The sequence below is a fragment of the Bemisia tabaci genome, chromosome 1, assembly GCF_918797505.1.
Source record: "Bemisia tabaci chromosome 1, PGI_BMITA_v3".
NCBI lineage: Eukaryota > Metazoa > Arthropoda > Insecta > Hemiptera > Aleyrodidae > Bemisia > Bemisia tabaci.
In genome coordinates, this window is record NC_092793.1 from 28727765 (window position 1) to 28744731 (window position 16967).

At 41.2% G+C, this 16967-nt stretch overlaps 1 protein-coding gene and 1 long non-coding RNA gene across 2 annotated transcripts in view; both read right to left on the reverse strand.

Annotated features, from left to right (window-relative positions):
- LOC140224449 (uncharacterized) overlaps positions 1-16967 on the reverse strand; it is a 49894-nt gene that overhangs the window by 4094 nt on the left and 28833 nt on the right. The gene's annotated exons all lie outside the window — the stretch shown is intronic.
- Positions 9190-16370, reverse strand: LOC109041139 (uncharacterized). The gene is made up of 3 exons (XM_072299507.1): positions 16236-16370; positions 11645-11996; positions 9190-11301 (listed from the first exon to the last, which is right to left on the reverse strand). Exons 2-3 carry the CDS (start codon positions 11772-11774, stop codon positions 11078-11080), a joined length of 354 nt encoding a protein of 117 aa, XP_072155608.1. The 5' UTR covers positions 11775-11996; positions 16236-16370; the 3' UTR covers positions 9190-11077.

Here is a 16967-nt window from a genome sequence, read left to right on the forward strand (position 1 = left end):
ACAAAAACCCTTCCTATACCGTTTAATACATTATTATTACAGAGGATTCAATCTGTTTCCCATGAGGACGGACAACATTACTCGTCAAAAAGGTATTTGTTCTCGGTGAAGAAAGAAAACAATAATGTATAGAAATTGTTTTGTTCTCGGTGAGTAAAACAAATATTTCTCGGGAGAAATACGAATTGTAGAACAGAATGTGGTGGAATCCATGAGGTACTGGGGCAACTAGAGTATTCTTGTGGATTTGCGTTATATGTATACCGCCCGCGATGTGGAGGTGGAGATTGTAGAGGAGAAGTTGAATTGATTCGCCACGGAATAAACCGTACTCAAGGTTCTTACTTAACCCAATTATCCGACCTAACTCACTCTTGTTCCCCGTGAGGAATTTACTAATGCACAACGTGCACCCCTTCGAAGGAGTCTCAAGATGCCTAATTCTTGGCAGCAATGTTCTTAGTGGCGAAACTAAATCCAATACCTTAATCGTCAATTACATTCCAAATTTGTTTGCTTGTATTATTGTGTGTAAATTATTACTGAATCATTTTATGATAGTTCTTAATATTTTTTTTTAATTTACGTTAAAATTACTGCTTTTGGAAGTGCATGGTCCGGACCTCGGCTGTATATTTTGACTCTTAATTTTTAGCGAAGTCAACTTGTATATTTAGTTCATCTACTACTCAACTTTCTCTTTTCTTATGTTAACTCAGCTGATGAAAAACAATATCCGTTTGCTTAACATACACATTTTTTGTTGGAAAAAATCACCCAAAAGTTCTTTTAGACAACAAGTTTTTTTATTTTGTTGCATTTTTTTTGGAATTCCTTCGTTTTTCCTCTGATTGCTCTCTCTCTTTGAGTATTTTTTCTCATTGGAAAAACTCGCAAGGCATTGCTCATTATCTTCATTTAAAGTAAATTCTAAATCTTTGTTTTTACACACTGTAAGGGGTACATTTGATTCTAAAAGTTATGAATTATGGAGGCGTTCGACAAGGAATTTAAAGTTTTCACAAGGCAAACGAGCACTTCCTTTACTTTTTGGGGACAACCTACCACGGCTCACATTCTAAGAATTTAACATAACCTATTTTGAAGAAATCAAATTTTTTCGCAAAATCTGGCATATCAGCAATTCACAAGGTACAGAAGTAAACAATAATTCACGTATTAAGAAACATTAAATATTTTGGTTAAAGTGATTTTCGTTGCGCGAATCGTTGAAAATCGTGTTCTACGTAAAATTTTGGTCAAGGAACATGTGTCAGGGTGCTTGACACGGAAAAGCAGCAATGAGACGTAGCTAACCAATCAATCTTACTATGTCAATTCACCAATATCACCTATGTCCGCCCGAAAAACACCTTAGAAAAGTCTGCCTTCAGGGCTATGCTGTATCCTTCTTAAGCGCTGTCAAAGCTAATTAAGCTTCAACCAGATATGTCTCCGTGGTAACAGAGTTCTATGTACATACGCATCGTAACGCTATAAATCCGTGTAAATAAAGTCATATCCACAGTATTATTATGAATATTATTATTATTATGAAGTTGACTAGTTATTCAATAGTTCTGATTGTTGCTAAATGTACGCAACAAAATGGTGACCTCGACGTGATCACCATGTCGCCGGGTTCTTGATGCACCACTGAGAATCTGATGTTGCCCTCCCGGAGGGCGACGGGGGAAGGAAAGCACCTCTTGTGCATCAGGTGCTACGTTGTCAGCTCCTTTAATATATTGAATTTCTAGTTTATATTCTTGTAGGAAAAGGTTCCACCTGGTCAACCGGCCCGTGGAGAGGATGCAATTTCCATGAAATTGTAATGAGTGATAGTCAGTTCGAACAATTACTCGGTGGCCTAATAGAAATTGGCGGAATTTCTGGCAACAAGCCACAATAGCCAAAAGTTCTTGCTCTGTAACAGTGTAGTTTCGCTCACTGGAGCTCAATATCCGGCTGTAAAAAACTACAGGTCTACGGTAGCCTTCACTATCTATTTGGTAGATCTCTCCACTCAAAGCCTAGTGGTGCAAGCCGCCCATTCCTTCTTGTTTTTCTTTGCCGTCAAATCGAGGAGCTTCTGGAGGTCCTCGTGGTGGACGGCATACCACACTTTAACGGCACCCCCGAGGTGCAGGTTAACACTCAGGAGATTAGCGTTCCCCGTCAGAGGGGTGTAGAAGTTCGACGTGGGACATATTTCTTTTATTCTGGGATTCTTTTGTAGTCTTGCCTCCAACTGATGAAACCGTTTCAAAGCAATTGAACGAGATTCACCAAGGTGGGACGCTTGGGGGCGGAAGGGTAGGCGAACTTGATACTTTTTGTTCGGTAGCTGAATCGTCCGGTAACTGCCCAAGGCCAAAGCTAAAGCCACGTAACCCCAAACAAGCGTTCGACACAATACACAATTTCCTCGGAAATTGCGTGTGTTCCATTTCAATTCAACCATATTATTCGAACTTATTTATTAATTGTCAGACATGTGGTATCACACGAAATTGAAGGAAAATCTTAGGTTTTCGCCAATCTCAAAATACTGATGTTTGCGAATATTTTGCTTGCATCGTTGTAAGAAATGCATATTTTCCGCGATATTCCGACGAAAATTGTGTGATCGTTTTGTTTTCAATCAAACGCTGGAAAATTTGCGTATGCGACGATGTAAAAGAAAAAAAAACGCGTCATTTTTAATGACTTTGAAAAACCGCTTGGAAAACTGAGTTTTGCTGCGATATTGCGGTTATTACTCTGTGGCATCTCCTATTTTAAACCAATCGCTGGAAAGAATTGGCGCATTTCTTGCGAAACCAAGAAATTTGCGTAATTTTTTTTTCATTTAAGGAATCTGGTAGAAAAATCGCGTGTTTCTCGTGATAATGCGAGATGATACTTGCGTAATATCTCACTTGGCATAAGCGGAAACCAAGCGAGTAACTATTCAAACGCAGAAGAAGGTATAAAATCGAAACGCTGCACATTCGGTGGACGCAAAATCACAGGATGCACGGATGGTGGTGTTACACGTGAATGGGCTTTTATCGATTTGTCCGTTCCATAGTTTTTATGACATCGCTCGTGTACTTCAATAGTTTTTAGCCCCTGCAAAAATGACATTTTACCATCGTTTCGCTTTTGACTTGTGGCGCGCAAAGACTGGACACCTTTTTGTTTCACTTCCCGAACTGAAAAATCTTAAAGTGGCCTCCACACCTTTTTGTTTCACTTCCCGAACTGAAAAATCTTAAAGTGGCCTCCCACAAATGAAACACGTTGTTTTCACATTCATGGTAAAAACACTGAAATTACCTCTTTCGCAGATACAGAGAGTGGCAAAATAATAATTTTCACTCCTGAAGCGGTGATCCGAGCTATGTGAGTTGTCTCGCGCCGATAGAACAACCCAATAGGTACTGGACGTAGGCGCTAAATCCAGAGTCTTCCAGACACTGTTATCAGTAAAGAGCTGGGAAGACTTGCGCTCTGGTGTCGATGGCATTAGCGAAATTCGAAGAGCCACGAGGGACAAAATAACCAGGAGATTGGCCTGGAGGGTCACAAAACGGGTGCGAGTTGAAATAAAACGGCATGTTGGGTAGCCGCGCTGCATAGCCTTCCGTGCGCGCGTTGTGATCTCCGCGAGCCACAGATATGACGTATCCGCGCATGTGCTGCAGTTGTGTCAATTTTGATGCTAAAATAGAACATGCATGTATGTACCAATTTCTTCGTAATTTTATGCTCTTTCACGTCGTGCAAACGATGTTAACATTTTTTATTTACTTCAAAAGTTATAAGCCGAAAACTGAAAAAACGGATTTGGCAACGTTTTTTTCAATTTTGCGGAAAGCGCGTCATAGCTACGAGGCAGCAAACTTCAAATTCGGATTCTACGACTCAAAATTAGGGGGGGGGGGTGTACACCCCTGGTGTAGCCTCTCACGTTTTTCCAGCAAAAGTCCCCCAATGCCTTGACGATAATACTTTAACATGAAACAGGATTCGCACAATCCTCAAATGAAGACTTCAACTGCGCAACATTTTGTTCGTGTCTCAACGTGCTTCTTTTCGAAAAACTAAGATGTTGCGACACAGTTTGCTTGCCAATATTCGCAATTCTCTCGACCGATGGATCTAGCCGAGTTAACGGAACGTCTGCCAAAAAAACCGAGTCCTGCACTGAGAAAAAACTATGGTTTATAAACCTATTAGAGGTAAATATGGAACACCTATAATAGTCGTAAATAAACTAATGATTCTCGGTCTGTGAACCATACTAAGGTCTCTGTACCTAATTAAGGTACAGAGACCATAACTAAGGTATATGTGCTATTATTATATGTAGAGGTACTACTATTAGTGGTGTTCCATATTTACCACTAATAGGTTTATAAGCCATAGTTTTTTCTCAGTGTGGCTGCTTCATCTTGCGTGATACCAGTCAACCCTCCTTGGACTTAAAGTCGCCTGTTTTCGTGCTCGAGGGCTTCGTCTGCCCCAAGTGAAGAGAAGGGTAGAACATTCTTACTTACGGAAATTTTGAAAGACTTTAGCTAGTTGATTTTGTAGTTTTTTACCTTTTTATTTTTTGTAGAAAAGTATAGATGTAAAAAGACAAAGGAAGATTTTTAAAGATTGAGCTTTTTATAACGGAGATAATTTTTAGTACTGGAAAAGGGTAGACAGACATTAAGACTGAAAATTTTTGTAACTATAGCAACCAAGGGGGACCCGCTTCACTTACCACTCAGTTCCCCTTCAAAAATTTAGTCCAAATTAGAGGATCGCTGCTCTCCAGCCCCTGTATCTCAGACAGATACAGAGATCATTCTAGCGTAATTTTGCCTATCTAAAGCAAATAAATACTTGACGAATCTCTTTAAAGCAGCTGAAGAAAGTTTCTAATCGCTGGATCGTACAGATTTGTGGAATGTCAACATTGTTTCTACCATATCTAAATGCGTTAACACAAATTTAAATGTGGGCTCATTGATCTCTTTCTTCCTGCAGAAATCATCTATTTTTTTTAAAACCCCACTTGCGCTGAAAGTCTCTCACAAAAGTAAACTGGATGCTTTTGATTTAACTGGATCTCTCTCTCTTCCCGAATTCATCAAGTTCTTTCTTAAACATTTCTGAATTATTTTTGTTTTCATTACGGAATTTCTGCATAAAGCAAGATTGATAGTGTTGAAAAAGTCCAAGATAACGATCCCTCGCTGAATCCCAAGACGGCATTGCTCTTCTCATACTCCTATACTCATTCATGAGATTGAGACCTTCATTATGAAGCTCCTGGTATAAGGTGGTAAGACGATGGTTTTGAGCTAAAATCAGGGGCACGGCGTCAAGATAGTGTTCCAAGTTTATAGCTAGTAGAGTATAACCCTCCCCTTTTCTGTGAGCTGGGCACAGTAGAACGTTATATGAGTGCCCCTCTTGACGAGGAATGCACAAATCCCAATTTATAATGGCAGGTTTCTTTGAGGGGGGATCGGAAATGCTGACAACAACACATTTCTTTTCCATATCGAAAATTTTAATTGTTAATCACCCCGAAGAATTAAAGCATCCCTAATGCTTCAACATTTAATGTTCATATTTTTACGGGGCGATATCTGCTCACTTTCCTCGGGCTTATATACTTTGAAGGGGAACCACCTACCTCCGGATGAGCATGTGCCTCATCCGGGAGGACCTGCACCAACCAATTTTTAAAATTGCGTTCCGTCTCGGGAACCTCCGGCCGTAGAGGGCGGCAAGGTCTCATTTTGGTTATTGGGTTTGGGGTTTCAAACTTGGTATTTAACACGAGACGGAATTGCTGAGTTCCTCCTGAGTAAACCGAAAAGTCAAAATTGGTTTTCCACCGATTGTGAACTTTTGCCTGTCTGCTGCCGACAGCGATTCAAAAAACATGCGTGCCACGTGCCTCGCTTTCTCCTTCGTGGAGACAGAGAAGCCTCCCACTATTACGTGGTAGGATGCTTTTGTAGCGCTGTTCGCCTCAGCCCAGTAAAACTCACAAATGCCCCCTGGATTTACCACTTTTCTCACATATTCCTCAAAAAGGATTTTGAATGGAACAATAACATCCTGTATCTCTCCTGTTATGGCCACTCTATATCTAGGTAGAGTTTGACTCCTCTGAAATTAGGAATCACCTCGTAGTAGCATGTGTACTCTACGAATTTATTTGACTTTTTACGAATATGCCTGTACATGTACTCTGGATTTTTCATTAATTTCCAACACTTACGCCGCGAAGTGTCGAATTCTTCGCCTACAACGAAAGACCGGGGGTTCCCCGCCAGTGCCGTTAACGCGGACTCGAGTGCAGCGTACCTGCAGTGTCTGTAACAGAAAAACATTTGTATAAGTTCTAGCGTGTGCATCAGTTTAAATGTTGTTGAAGGACCTCGGCCCCGAAACAGAGCATGGGAATCCGGGATCTCCTCTTCACAGTTGCAACACCCTATTCCGAACTTCTTTATTTTTTCTACCGTTTTTCCGTTCGGCCGACACTGAGAAAAAACTATGGTTTATAAACCTATTAGAGGTAAATATGGAACACCTATAATAGTCGTAAATAAACTAATAATTCTCGGTCTGTGAACCATACTATGGTCTCTGTACCTAATTAAGGTACAGAGACCATAACTAAGGTATATGTGCTATTATTATATGTAGAGGTACTACTATTAGTGGTGTTCCATATTTACCACTAATAGGTTTATAAACCATAGCTTTTTCTCAGTGGATCCTGTATATTACCTAACCTATACGTATACCTATATATATTGCCTAACCTAACAGAAAAACATTTTTAGCAGGGAAAAAACATTCTTTTCATGAAAGAATTATATGTTTTTAACCATCCAATTGAAGTTGGATACCCCTTCCTTTGTTTTATCGTAGGACAGATTACCTATACTAGTAAGCCACTCGCGATCAAAATGCAAAGGTTGAAGAGGACCTCTTGTATTGAGTAATAGGCGAAAATGCCTACTTCCCTGTAACGATGTAATTGGTTGTCCTCTAGAAGTTTGCATTTTCTCCCGCACAATAGTTTTGCAATGCAGAGGAGGCATCCTTTTGCTGGGTCCTCCATAAATTGCATCCTCGGAAGGAGGATGGCTAAGACGGGATGTAACCGCAACATTGTGAAATTCGCAGGCTTTAAGCATGGGCTGCATTTAGAGCAGGCCTCCACTTCCGTTTGGTAATCGACAAATCGGATCATGAGAGTTTGGATGCAGTTCCTCCGTTGTGTCACACAGAACCAACCAATGATCGCATTGTTCCCTTTTATAACGTCCACAGCAGAGAACGTTGAGAATCGCTCCCTCCTCTCGATAAGAGAGGACATTCGATTGTATGCATACAAATTATCTGACAGAACCACACACAATGACTCTTGCCCTTTCCGCCCGCATCTGCCTGATTGTTGCAGGAAATTGTAGACGGAGGGTGGGTAGCCAATATGGAGGATCCCACCACACTCAGGGTTGTCTATTCCGAGAGAAATGGCAGAAGTGCCCGTCAGAACTTTGATACTGCCCGCTTTCCATTCTAAAAGCCTTCTCTCTTTTTCTCCATCTGACGTCGTAGAGTCTATCCAACTTGCAGGTATCCCCTCTCCAACGAGCAATTCTGCCATTTCCCTTACCGCTTCCAACTCTCCTTGAACACAAGGAGGTGTTCCAGTACTGGAAATGAATCGAGAAGGACTGTTGCTAGTAGCCTCCCGTCCTTCTCCACCTGCCTAATTGACAATTGGTTGTATTCCTTAACATTGACTTCTCGGTAAGTAATATTTCTTCGAGTTTCGAGGACCGACAGTGTATTGTCGATAGACACATTTAGGAGGGACATAATGAATTTCTGTTCCAACGAAGAAAGTGTCGCCGACAGAAGGATCACTTGCTTTTCCGCGACTGTTTCGAAGTATCTGTCGAAAAATCAGGGGCACGGCGTCAAGATAGTGTTCCATGTTTATAGCTAGTAGAGTATAACCCTCCCCTTTTTTGTGAGCTGGGCACAGTAGAACGTCATCTGAGTGCTCTTCTTGACGAAGAATGCACAAATCCCTATTTATAATGGCATGCAGGTTTCCTTGAGGGGGGATCGGAAATGCTGGCAACAACACATTTGCATCAACAGCAGTTGATCAACATCGGCAATGATTGATACTGAAGGCTGATTTCCAAACGTACGCTTCAGCTACGTTTGACACAATGCAGCAAGGTTGAATCTTAGTGTTTAACACACGACTGTTCGAAACATGACGCGAACTTAGCGCACTGACGTAGGCTAGCTTGACGTTGATGCTGCCGTAATGAGTTGAAAATTTGTCACCTTTTTGCTTAGAACAAATCGATCTAAGGTAGATGATGAATTAAGAATTAAGTACAACAAACTTATAGTCAAACATAGTTTAGGTAGGTTAATAGTTAAATAGACAGTTCTGTGCGTAGTCAAATTTGAAAGCACCAGAAGTCGAATCAGTTTTCGGTTTCTGTATGATTTTTTCCCGCATCGTTTTTCGGGTATCTACTCGCTTGTACACGCTTGCTTTCGCTTTGTATACTTCATTATCGGCTACACTCATCCTCAGGATTTGCGCGCAACTTTATTTGGCACTCCGTACAAAAATCACAAACGTCAGTTTTTGGCATACTGAAGGCAAATTCGTTTTGCGATCGGAACAATTTCACATAATGAAAATAGCCACATTTTAAGTCTCTTTTCGTTTTCGACTTATAATAGACTGTGAAAAACGCGTATTAATAAGTGCTTTATCGGGATATCTGGATGGGTAAAATATATTTTCTAGTTTATTTGGTATATGGATGGTATATATATTTTAATCTCGCAAACCAGTGGTCCAAAAATAAAAATGTATAGCTCGCTAGAAAGCTAAAATCTTGTAGAACTATATGATAATGTATGTTTAACTTTTTTGTCGTTATTATACTCCCCGAAAATTAGGGAAATTTAATGTTTTGATGAAACCACGCATGTCAACATAAAAATCGCTTTTATTTTAAAAGAGCCCGACCGATTATTTTCGTTTTTGGTTTAAATGACAGTGCTTGCATATCCTACTTCAAGCTCCCGAAAGACTTTTTATGGTCATCGACTTTTCATTTAAAGTTGGTTCAGACGAGCCGTGATTGACATGACCGCGAAGTTCACAAGTCTCCCCTGCCGCTGAGATGCCCTTAAATTACTGTACACTCGCCCCATAGCGGAGACAGACCGCTCCGCCGAGCAATTGGTCAACGGTAAACGGTAAGATACATATGTATTGCAATGGAAAAATTCGGGTACACATCTTGCAAATTTTTCTCGAGCAGAAATTGATAGAGTTTCGTCAAAGAAAGGTCTGTCAGGCTGAGAGCTTCTGCCTTAGAATTTGAAGCAGTCGAGGCAGCTAATTTATCTAAGTAACTTATCGAATGAAGGCATTCCTCGAACAGAGAGCTTTCGAGGTCTTCCTCAAAAGCCTGTACTAACTGAGCTGCTGCTATTGAAATCCGCCCACTCTCAAGAGAGACGGGCGGGGGCTGGAGCCGCTCATGGAGTGAGCAGAGTGCCCATCCGGATGAGGGCTGCTGTGGAGCATCGTATGATGCGCCTTACGGCATTGAGCGCAGCGCTTTTTGCTCGCGAAGGCGTCATCTCGGTGGAAGGCGCTCAGGCAGCTCGCACACCGCCTTTCGTGGCGCACCAAGTTCCATCGTTCCTCGACGGTTAGGGGGGTGAAGTGGGGGCACCTGAACGTGATGTGCCCTACGTGGTTGCACACCATACACCTAAAGTGCCGGTACGTGGTTGCCGGTGGCGAAGGGCCTGGGCGGGGGGCAGGTGCCGGATTCGCCGCATCGCGAAATTCTGGGGGAGGGCTGACGGGGCGATGGGGGAAGGGCGGGGTTGGAGGGCTTGTGTCGCGGGAGGCGACCTCTAAGAGGGGGTGAGGGGATGGAGTTCTGAGGAGCTCCTCTTCTAAGCGGTCCCAAGCAGAGGGAGACGGAGTGCCGCTCGTGATGACTGGGCACAGAATATATAGGCTTCAACAGGCAGCAGGAGCAGGTCCAAGCGCAAAAATTTCGCCTGTGGGGGCTGCAACATCGATTTGAGGGAGAAAAATGCTAGCCATGATAAACAATGTGGACTGGGGGCAACACTGCTGAACCTTAAGATGCGGGTCGCTTTAGGGACCATTCTTGCTGAGGCAAGGGATAGAGCTTTAGGACTTGCGACCCTTCGACGCTCCATCGCCGCCAGATTGCTTGAAACATTCCATTTACAAGTTCCCAACGGCGGAGGCTAGACATGTCTTGATCAAAGTAAATCGGTTCCGGGGGCCAACACAAAGGGCGGCCAATGAGAAAATGACCGGGCGTCAGAGGACGAAAGTCATTAGGGTCTGATGACATAGGGGTGAGGGGGCGAGAATTCATAATCGCCTCGATGCGACACATCAATGTTATGAATTCCGCGGCGTACAGTTTTTCATTTCCGATCGTTCGTTTCAAGTAAGACTTCATACTTTTTACAGCGTACTTTTACACTTTTACTTTTAAGTCAATTTCCCCTTTCGCCCTGTGCCCCCTGCCCTTGGTCCCACCCATGACTTAGCTCGCAAACGCATGCTTCCCTTAACAAAGCGTTTCGAGCCAAATCCGAAATTGGCGGAAAAATACCGGAAATACATGCTCGATTTTGAAAAGGATGGCTTCATGTCGCCAGTCCCCCCGAACTCCTCCCCCGAAGAGGCGTCGAAGTATTTTTTGGCCCATCACGGTGTCACCAAAACCTCCAATGGAGTGACAAAATTGCGGTGCGTTGCCGATGGCAGCGCTCCTAGTTCCACCGGCGTTTCATTGAATGACACTTTGCTGAGCGGCCCAGCCATCCAAAATAACGTCCGTGACGTCTTACTGAACTTTCGTGCCCACCCTGTGGTTTCCGCCTGTGTTATTAAGCAAATGTACTTTCGCATTATAGCGTCACAAAGACCCATCGCCCTTAGCAATGTATTTTATGGCGTTCTCACCCGTCAGAACCGCTTAAAGCGGCTAAAATATTTGAATATCGTCACTTTCGGATTCAATTGTTCTCCCTTGTTCTTCCCACTCGAGGTATTATTACCTTTTTCATGATGGTTTTCGTCCGAAGAGGAGGTGGATAATTTGATCCGCGTAGGTTTTTTTGTGTTGCTTTTTGAGCGTGGTGTTGATGTTGCTCGTTCATTCTTGTTTATTTGGCTCTCCGTCTGTGTATCTAAGAAGAGAAGAATAGTTTCCATTGATTTTTTACTCCTCACACACAATAATCACACATAAGTATTTGGTCCTATTATAATGAATATATTAAAGAAAAGAGATTTTGTGATATTGAATATATTTAAAAAAAAGTGATTCAGTGATATTGAATATATTGAATTACAATTATCGAGAGAAACTGAATGTTTGTTTGATTTAATATTAATTTAATTAAATATGTAATTTAATTTAAATTAAATATTCATCTTCATTTATTTCGACTCAATGTCTTTTGTTTCCAATTCGGTTAAGATTTTGCACGGAATTAACAAAGATGTAAATTAAGATAGAGGTATTTTTACCTTTTTGACTATCATCTTCCCCTGCAGAAGATGAAGATTCGATTCGCTGGGCGCATCTTTTGACTGATCTGCTGGGTGGAGGCGACTTTTCTAGGTTTTGGTTCAGGATCATTTTCGTCTTTATCTGCATTTTCCGCAACTTCCGGCGGAATGATCGAGTTTTTAATTTTTTTACTTTTTTGATATCGACCAGGAATCACGGACATGAATATCCCAACGCAGCCAGAATTCTCCTGGAGTCTGTTTACGTCGATGACGTCAACGGGGGGGGGGGGGGGCACCATTCGTGTCGCTAAGGAGCACCTCGAGGAGCTCATTGTTCTTCTCGCTCTGGGAGGAAAGCACAATGCACCTGGAAGAATCGTCGACAAATTATGTGCCCCTTTCGGTTATCACTCTTTTACGCAAGCGAAAACCTTACCAAACTACAGATTAGAATTTATGCAAGCAAGCGAAGAGAGGTTGCAACACTCGTTAATGAACCGTGCGTTAATCATCCTGAGTTGCGTATCTTACCATGTACCGTTTCAAGTATTACCCTCTTTTTAAAGTCAATTTCTCATTTCTCCCTTCTCTCACATCTGACCGATTATCAGAAAAGTTACGTTAATAGGTTAGGTTGCCCATAAAAGTTTGAAAGAATCCCCATACACGTTTCAAAAGTACCGTGCAAATCTACAAAGAAAACTCATAAAGAAGCAGCGAAAGACACAAAAATCAATATTAAGTATTTGATGATATACATAATCATCATGTAACCATCATAATCATAATAATCATCATATACATAATCATCATGTAACCATCATAATCATAATAATCATCATATCATATAACCATGGGTGGCGGTAGTCATACTAAATACAAAGAAAACTCAAAGACGATTCAGAATGGACGGATTTCCTGATTTTCTTCGTCGAAGATGAGTGGCTCCTGAAATATGATCAATGAAATTACATTACAACCATGTTTCTTCGTCTTTCCTCCGTTCATTCATACTTCAAAAAACATAATATGATACCGTTCGATAACCAGTACCGAAACTTTATTCTGATCACACCCTAAAAGGGTTAGAGTAATTAAGGGTTAAATTAAGTTTCGACAAGAATACCGAAAAAATGAAGGTGCTGTTTACATTCTTAAAGTTTGTTAAAAATACCCTCCGTCTACTCGTTGCTTCAACGACCGTGCTTGTTATACGGCACTCTTCTTTAGCGGCATTAACACTCCGCCATCAGGGTTGATGAACGGTGGCAGTACACTGGGGGGAAAAAAAAAAAAAACCACCCATTGGATCTAGAGTCCAGACTCTTAAAAACATCGACAAGAAAAAGTACTCTTGATTCAATCAGAATCTAGCTTAAATCAAGAACCAAGCCTCTTAATTTAAGCGGATTTCGTTTCGATTCAAGCAAAAATCCGATAGAATCAAGAGTATTTTTTCTTGTCAATGTTTTCAAGAGTCTGGACTCTAGATCCAATGTGGTTTTTTTTCAGTGTAAATACTCAAGAATTTCGGCCAATTTATACTTTGAGAAGCAGTGGTGCATTGTGCCATCTGCTGCGAGAAGGGATTTCGGGAAAGCTGATAGCTCGTTTTCTGTCAGGCACATTTTTAAGTTGACGTCAGATCATGATCGTGATGCAATGACTAAACGTGATAGTAAAGACTTGTCGGCCTTAATCTTTGGTAGTTAACCTCCATAGTCGATTTTGACTTTCTTCCAGGCTGTTTCACACAATTTCGGCATTACTTTTTTCATAGGAGACCAAAATTGTACCGTGCTAGTTTCAATTCGCTCACGTAAAAAATTGTAGTATTTTTCCTGTCCAATCTCAGAAATTTTGACACCACATTATTGTATTTCGGAGGAAAAAACTTGATGTGACGCAAGGTGGAATAGGATTCGTACACTCCGCAAATGAAGTCTTTAACTGCGCAACATTTTGCTCGTGTCTCAACCTGCTTCTTTTCGAAAAACTATGTTGTTGCGACATAGTTTGCTCGCCGATATTCGCAATTCTCTCGACCGATGAAACTATCGGAGTTAACGTAACATCTGCCGAAGAATAACCGAGTCCTGGCTGCTTCATCTTGCGTGATACCAGTCAACCCTTTTTGGACTTATAGTCGCCTGTTTTCGTGCTGGAGGGCTTCGTCTGCCCCAAGTGAAGAGAAGGGTATAACATTCTTACTTACCACTCAGTTCCCCTTCAAAAATTCAGTCCAAATTAGAGGATCGCTGCTCTCCAGCCCCTGTATCTCAGACAAATACAAAGATAATTCTAGCGTAATTTTGCCTATCTAAAGCAAAGAAATACTTTACGAATCTCTTTAAAGCAGCTGAAGAAAGTTTCCAATCGCTGGATCGTACAGATTTGTGGAATGTCAACATTGTTTCTACCATATCTAAATACGTTAACACAAATTTAAATGTGGGCTCATTGATCTCTTTCTTCCTGTAGAAATCATCTATTTTTTTTAAAACCCCGCTTGCGCTGACAGTCTCTCACAAAAGTAAACTGGATGCTTTTAATTTAACTGGATCTCTCTCTTCCCGAATTCATCAAGTTCTTTCTTAAACATTTCTGAATTATTTTCGTTTTCATTACTGAATTCTTCATAAAGCAAGATTGATAGTGTTGAAAAAGTCCAAGATAACGATCACTCGCTGAATCCCAAGACGGCATTGCTCTTCTCATACTCCTATACTCATTCATGAGATTGAGACCTTCATTATGAAGCTCCTGGTATAAGGTGGGAAGACGATGGTTTTCAGCTAAAATCAGGGGCACGGCGTCAAGATAGTGTTCCAAGTTTATAGCTAGTAGTGTATAACCCTCCCCTTTTTTTGAGCTGGGCACAGTAGAACGTCATCTGTGTGCCCCTCTTGACGAAGAATGCACAAATGCCAATTTATAATGACAGGTTTCTTTGAGGGGGGATCGGAAATGCTGACAACAACACATTTCTTTTCCAAATCGAAAATTTTAATTGTTAATCACCCCGAAGAACTAAAGCATCCCTAATGCTTCAATATTTAATGTTCATATTGTTCGTGAATCTATGAAGACGCTTTTAACACCCTGCTTGACAGTACCTGAAACAGCGCGCCGCCGTCGCGTTCTTTAATCCGTATAACTTGCATTTATACGCTTTATGCACTGGGCAAAGTCCACCAATCCCTATATCTTTTAACTCGAAAAGCTCAAAAATTCACTCGCATACGCACCAGCCAATCAATTATCTGGAAAATAGGAGGCCTGTGGTTCATTGAGTCACATTCCTGCGTTCTGAGAGCGCCAACGTCGTCCACTCTGTCTCAGTGCCATTTTCGATCGCATCTGATACGAATCTTTCAGTCGTCAAATCGAAGAAATGCGGGTCATCGAACTTAAAATACTCAGATCAAAAGACCAAGGCCAATTTCGGACTTCGGTTAGTTGAACCGAACCCGTCGGTGTACGCTACCGAAAGTTCAGTTCACCTTGCGGAAGTCTGCCCTACTGAACCCATTGGTGCATGTTTACCCAAAAGTTTTCTCTTCGCGTGGCCTTCCACCGCTTGAGAGGGTTCTCTTGAAGGTCCAAAGGCCCCTCAGAAAGGTACTTTTGGACCTCCAGCACAGCAAAGGCTGCAGCTAGTGCAGCATCAGCTAGGGTCCGTGGACAGTTCTTTTGCTTTTCTCGAAAGTGATTCCAAAGTACAGCAGGTTAAGCCACGCACAAGAAAGCCACAGTACATTTCAGCAGCTTTATCTCTGAATGTTCGCTCAATTTTGCCTACGATTTCCTTGTATGGAAAATACGTTTTACCTCATTATCTTCAAAAGCGGGAGATTTCTTCAATGAAATAATCATCTTTCTGTGCATTCCATAGTGATATCATATATCTCACGGTGTTTCTGAGCATCACAAAGCACTTTGGAATTAAAAAGATTAACATTGTTATTTAAATATTTGGACTTAAATACCATAGGTGGTTTTTTAATTATGCTGTACTACCTCCAGATGTAGAAACATGAATATGACGGTACTCATGAAACTTTGTTAGTAACTGGAGGTCATGATACGGGGCTTTTGTAGCCAGTTGCGCGGTGAACTAAGCCATGACATACACTTTCACAATAAATATACGCAAGTCCTGAACACTTTTTTCTTTGAATGCAAATTGGGCTCTTAATAAATAGATATTTCACTGAGAAAATTTTTTTCTTCGGTAGGAGCATCTGCATCCACCAGTGGATCGTCAACAGCATAAGAGTTAATTTTTCTGATGTACGCAGTCTTGTGGAATTCTCTTTTCAAGAACTCTCCATCGACTTCGACGTCTGAAGGGAGTTCTTGTAAATAATTGCCACCTGGGCAATATAAATAAACGAAGTCTTCCAAATTGACGAGATAGTCCTGGAACCATTCAACAATCTGCCATCGCACGTCTCCAGAGTCCCAAGTTTTATAGAAGAGGCCGAAATGTTTAACACGTTTTTCAGGCACTAGCACCTCGAATTCCTCTTTAAGTGTTGGACATTTAGATTCATGTATCAATAGTACGATTTTCTTGGTGAAATTTGAATTGGATGGCTTATACCTTTTAGCCATTGAGGATGTGGCAGCAGGGGAAAATGTCAATTTATTCTTTTTTTCTTTCAGCTTTCTCCCAAAATTAGTTGATTTTCCGCTAAGATCGGCAAGTGTCGGGTTCTCAATGATCCTATTAAATAATGTGTTGATCCTGTCACCCATATCCTGAAACATAAATATATATCGTGTAGGTTTTAGTCTGTGAATTTCAATCTGCTGCAGCATGACACGTAGAAAAGAGAAATATTCAAAGGATCTCATCATTGAAAGTATCACTGTTGACGCTGAAAAGAGTTAAGGGAGATGCGCTGAGTGATGCCTCTCATACTAAATGAAACGTAACCCTTTTGCTCGATTGCTACTATTGTCATCCTTCAAAGAGACTTGCAAGCAAAAGGTAGTGGATTTGAACAATGTCAGAAAGGTCGACTTGACTGACATGTGTGCGAATAAATTGATACATTATCTGAATCATTTTAAAAAAGTTATCGCAACATATCTACGAAACAATAAAAGCAGCAGTAAACCAAGGATTAATAAATACTGTGAACACCAATCCTACTCATAACTACACCACGAGACATAAGTTCGTACACAGAGAAAGCCTTAGAGAATCCAGCAGAATCCAGTAAGGATTCTCTAAGCTGCAGAGCCAAAAACCTGTAAAATAAATTACCCGAATGCTTGAGAGATTTGATCAAAAATAATAACTCTACTATTCATTTTGTAAAAAAAATTA

What these genes read in the sequence shown, in the direction of transcription:
- LOC109041139 (XM_072299507.1), bottom strand. Translation starts at nt 11,774, where the DNA reads ATGCAGATAAAGACGAAAATGATCCTGAACCAAAACCTAGAAAAGTCG. An exon ending in GGAAGATGATAGTCAAAAAG is followed by an intron (nt 11,302 to 11,644) that starts GTAAAAATACCT and finishes TTCTCTTCTTAG; the next exon opens with ATACACAGACGGAGAGCCAA.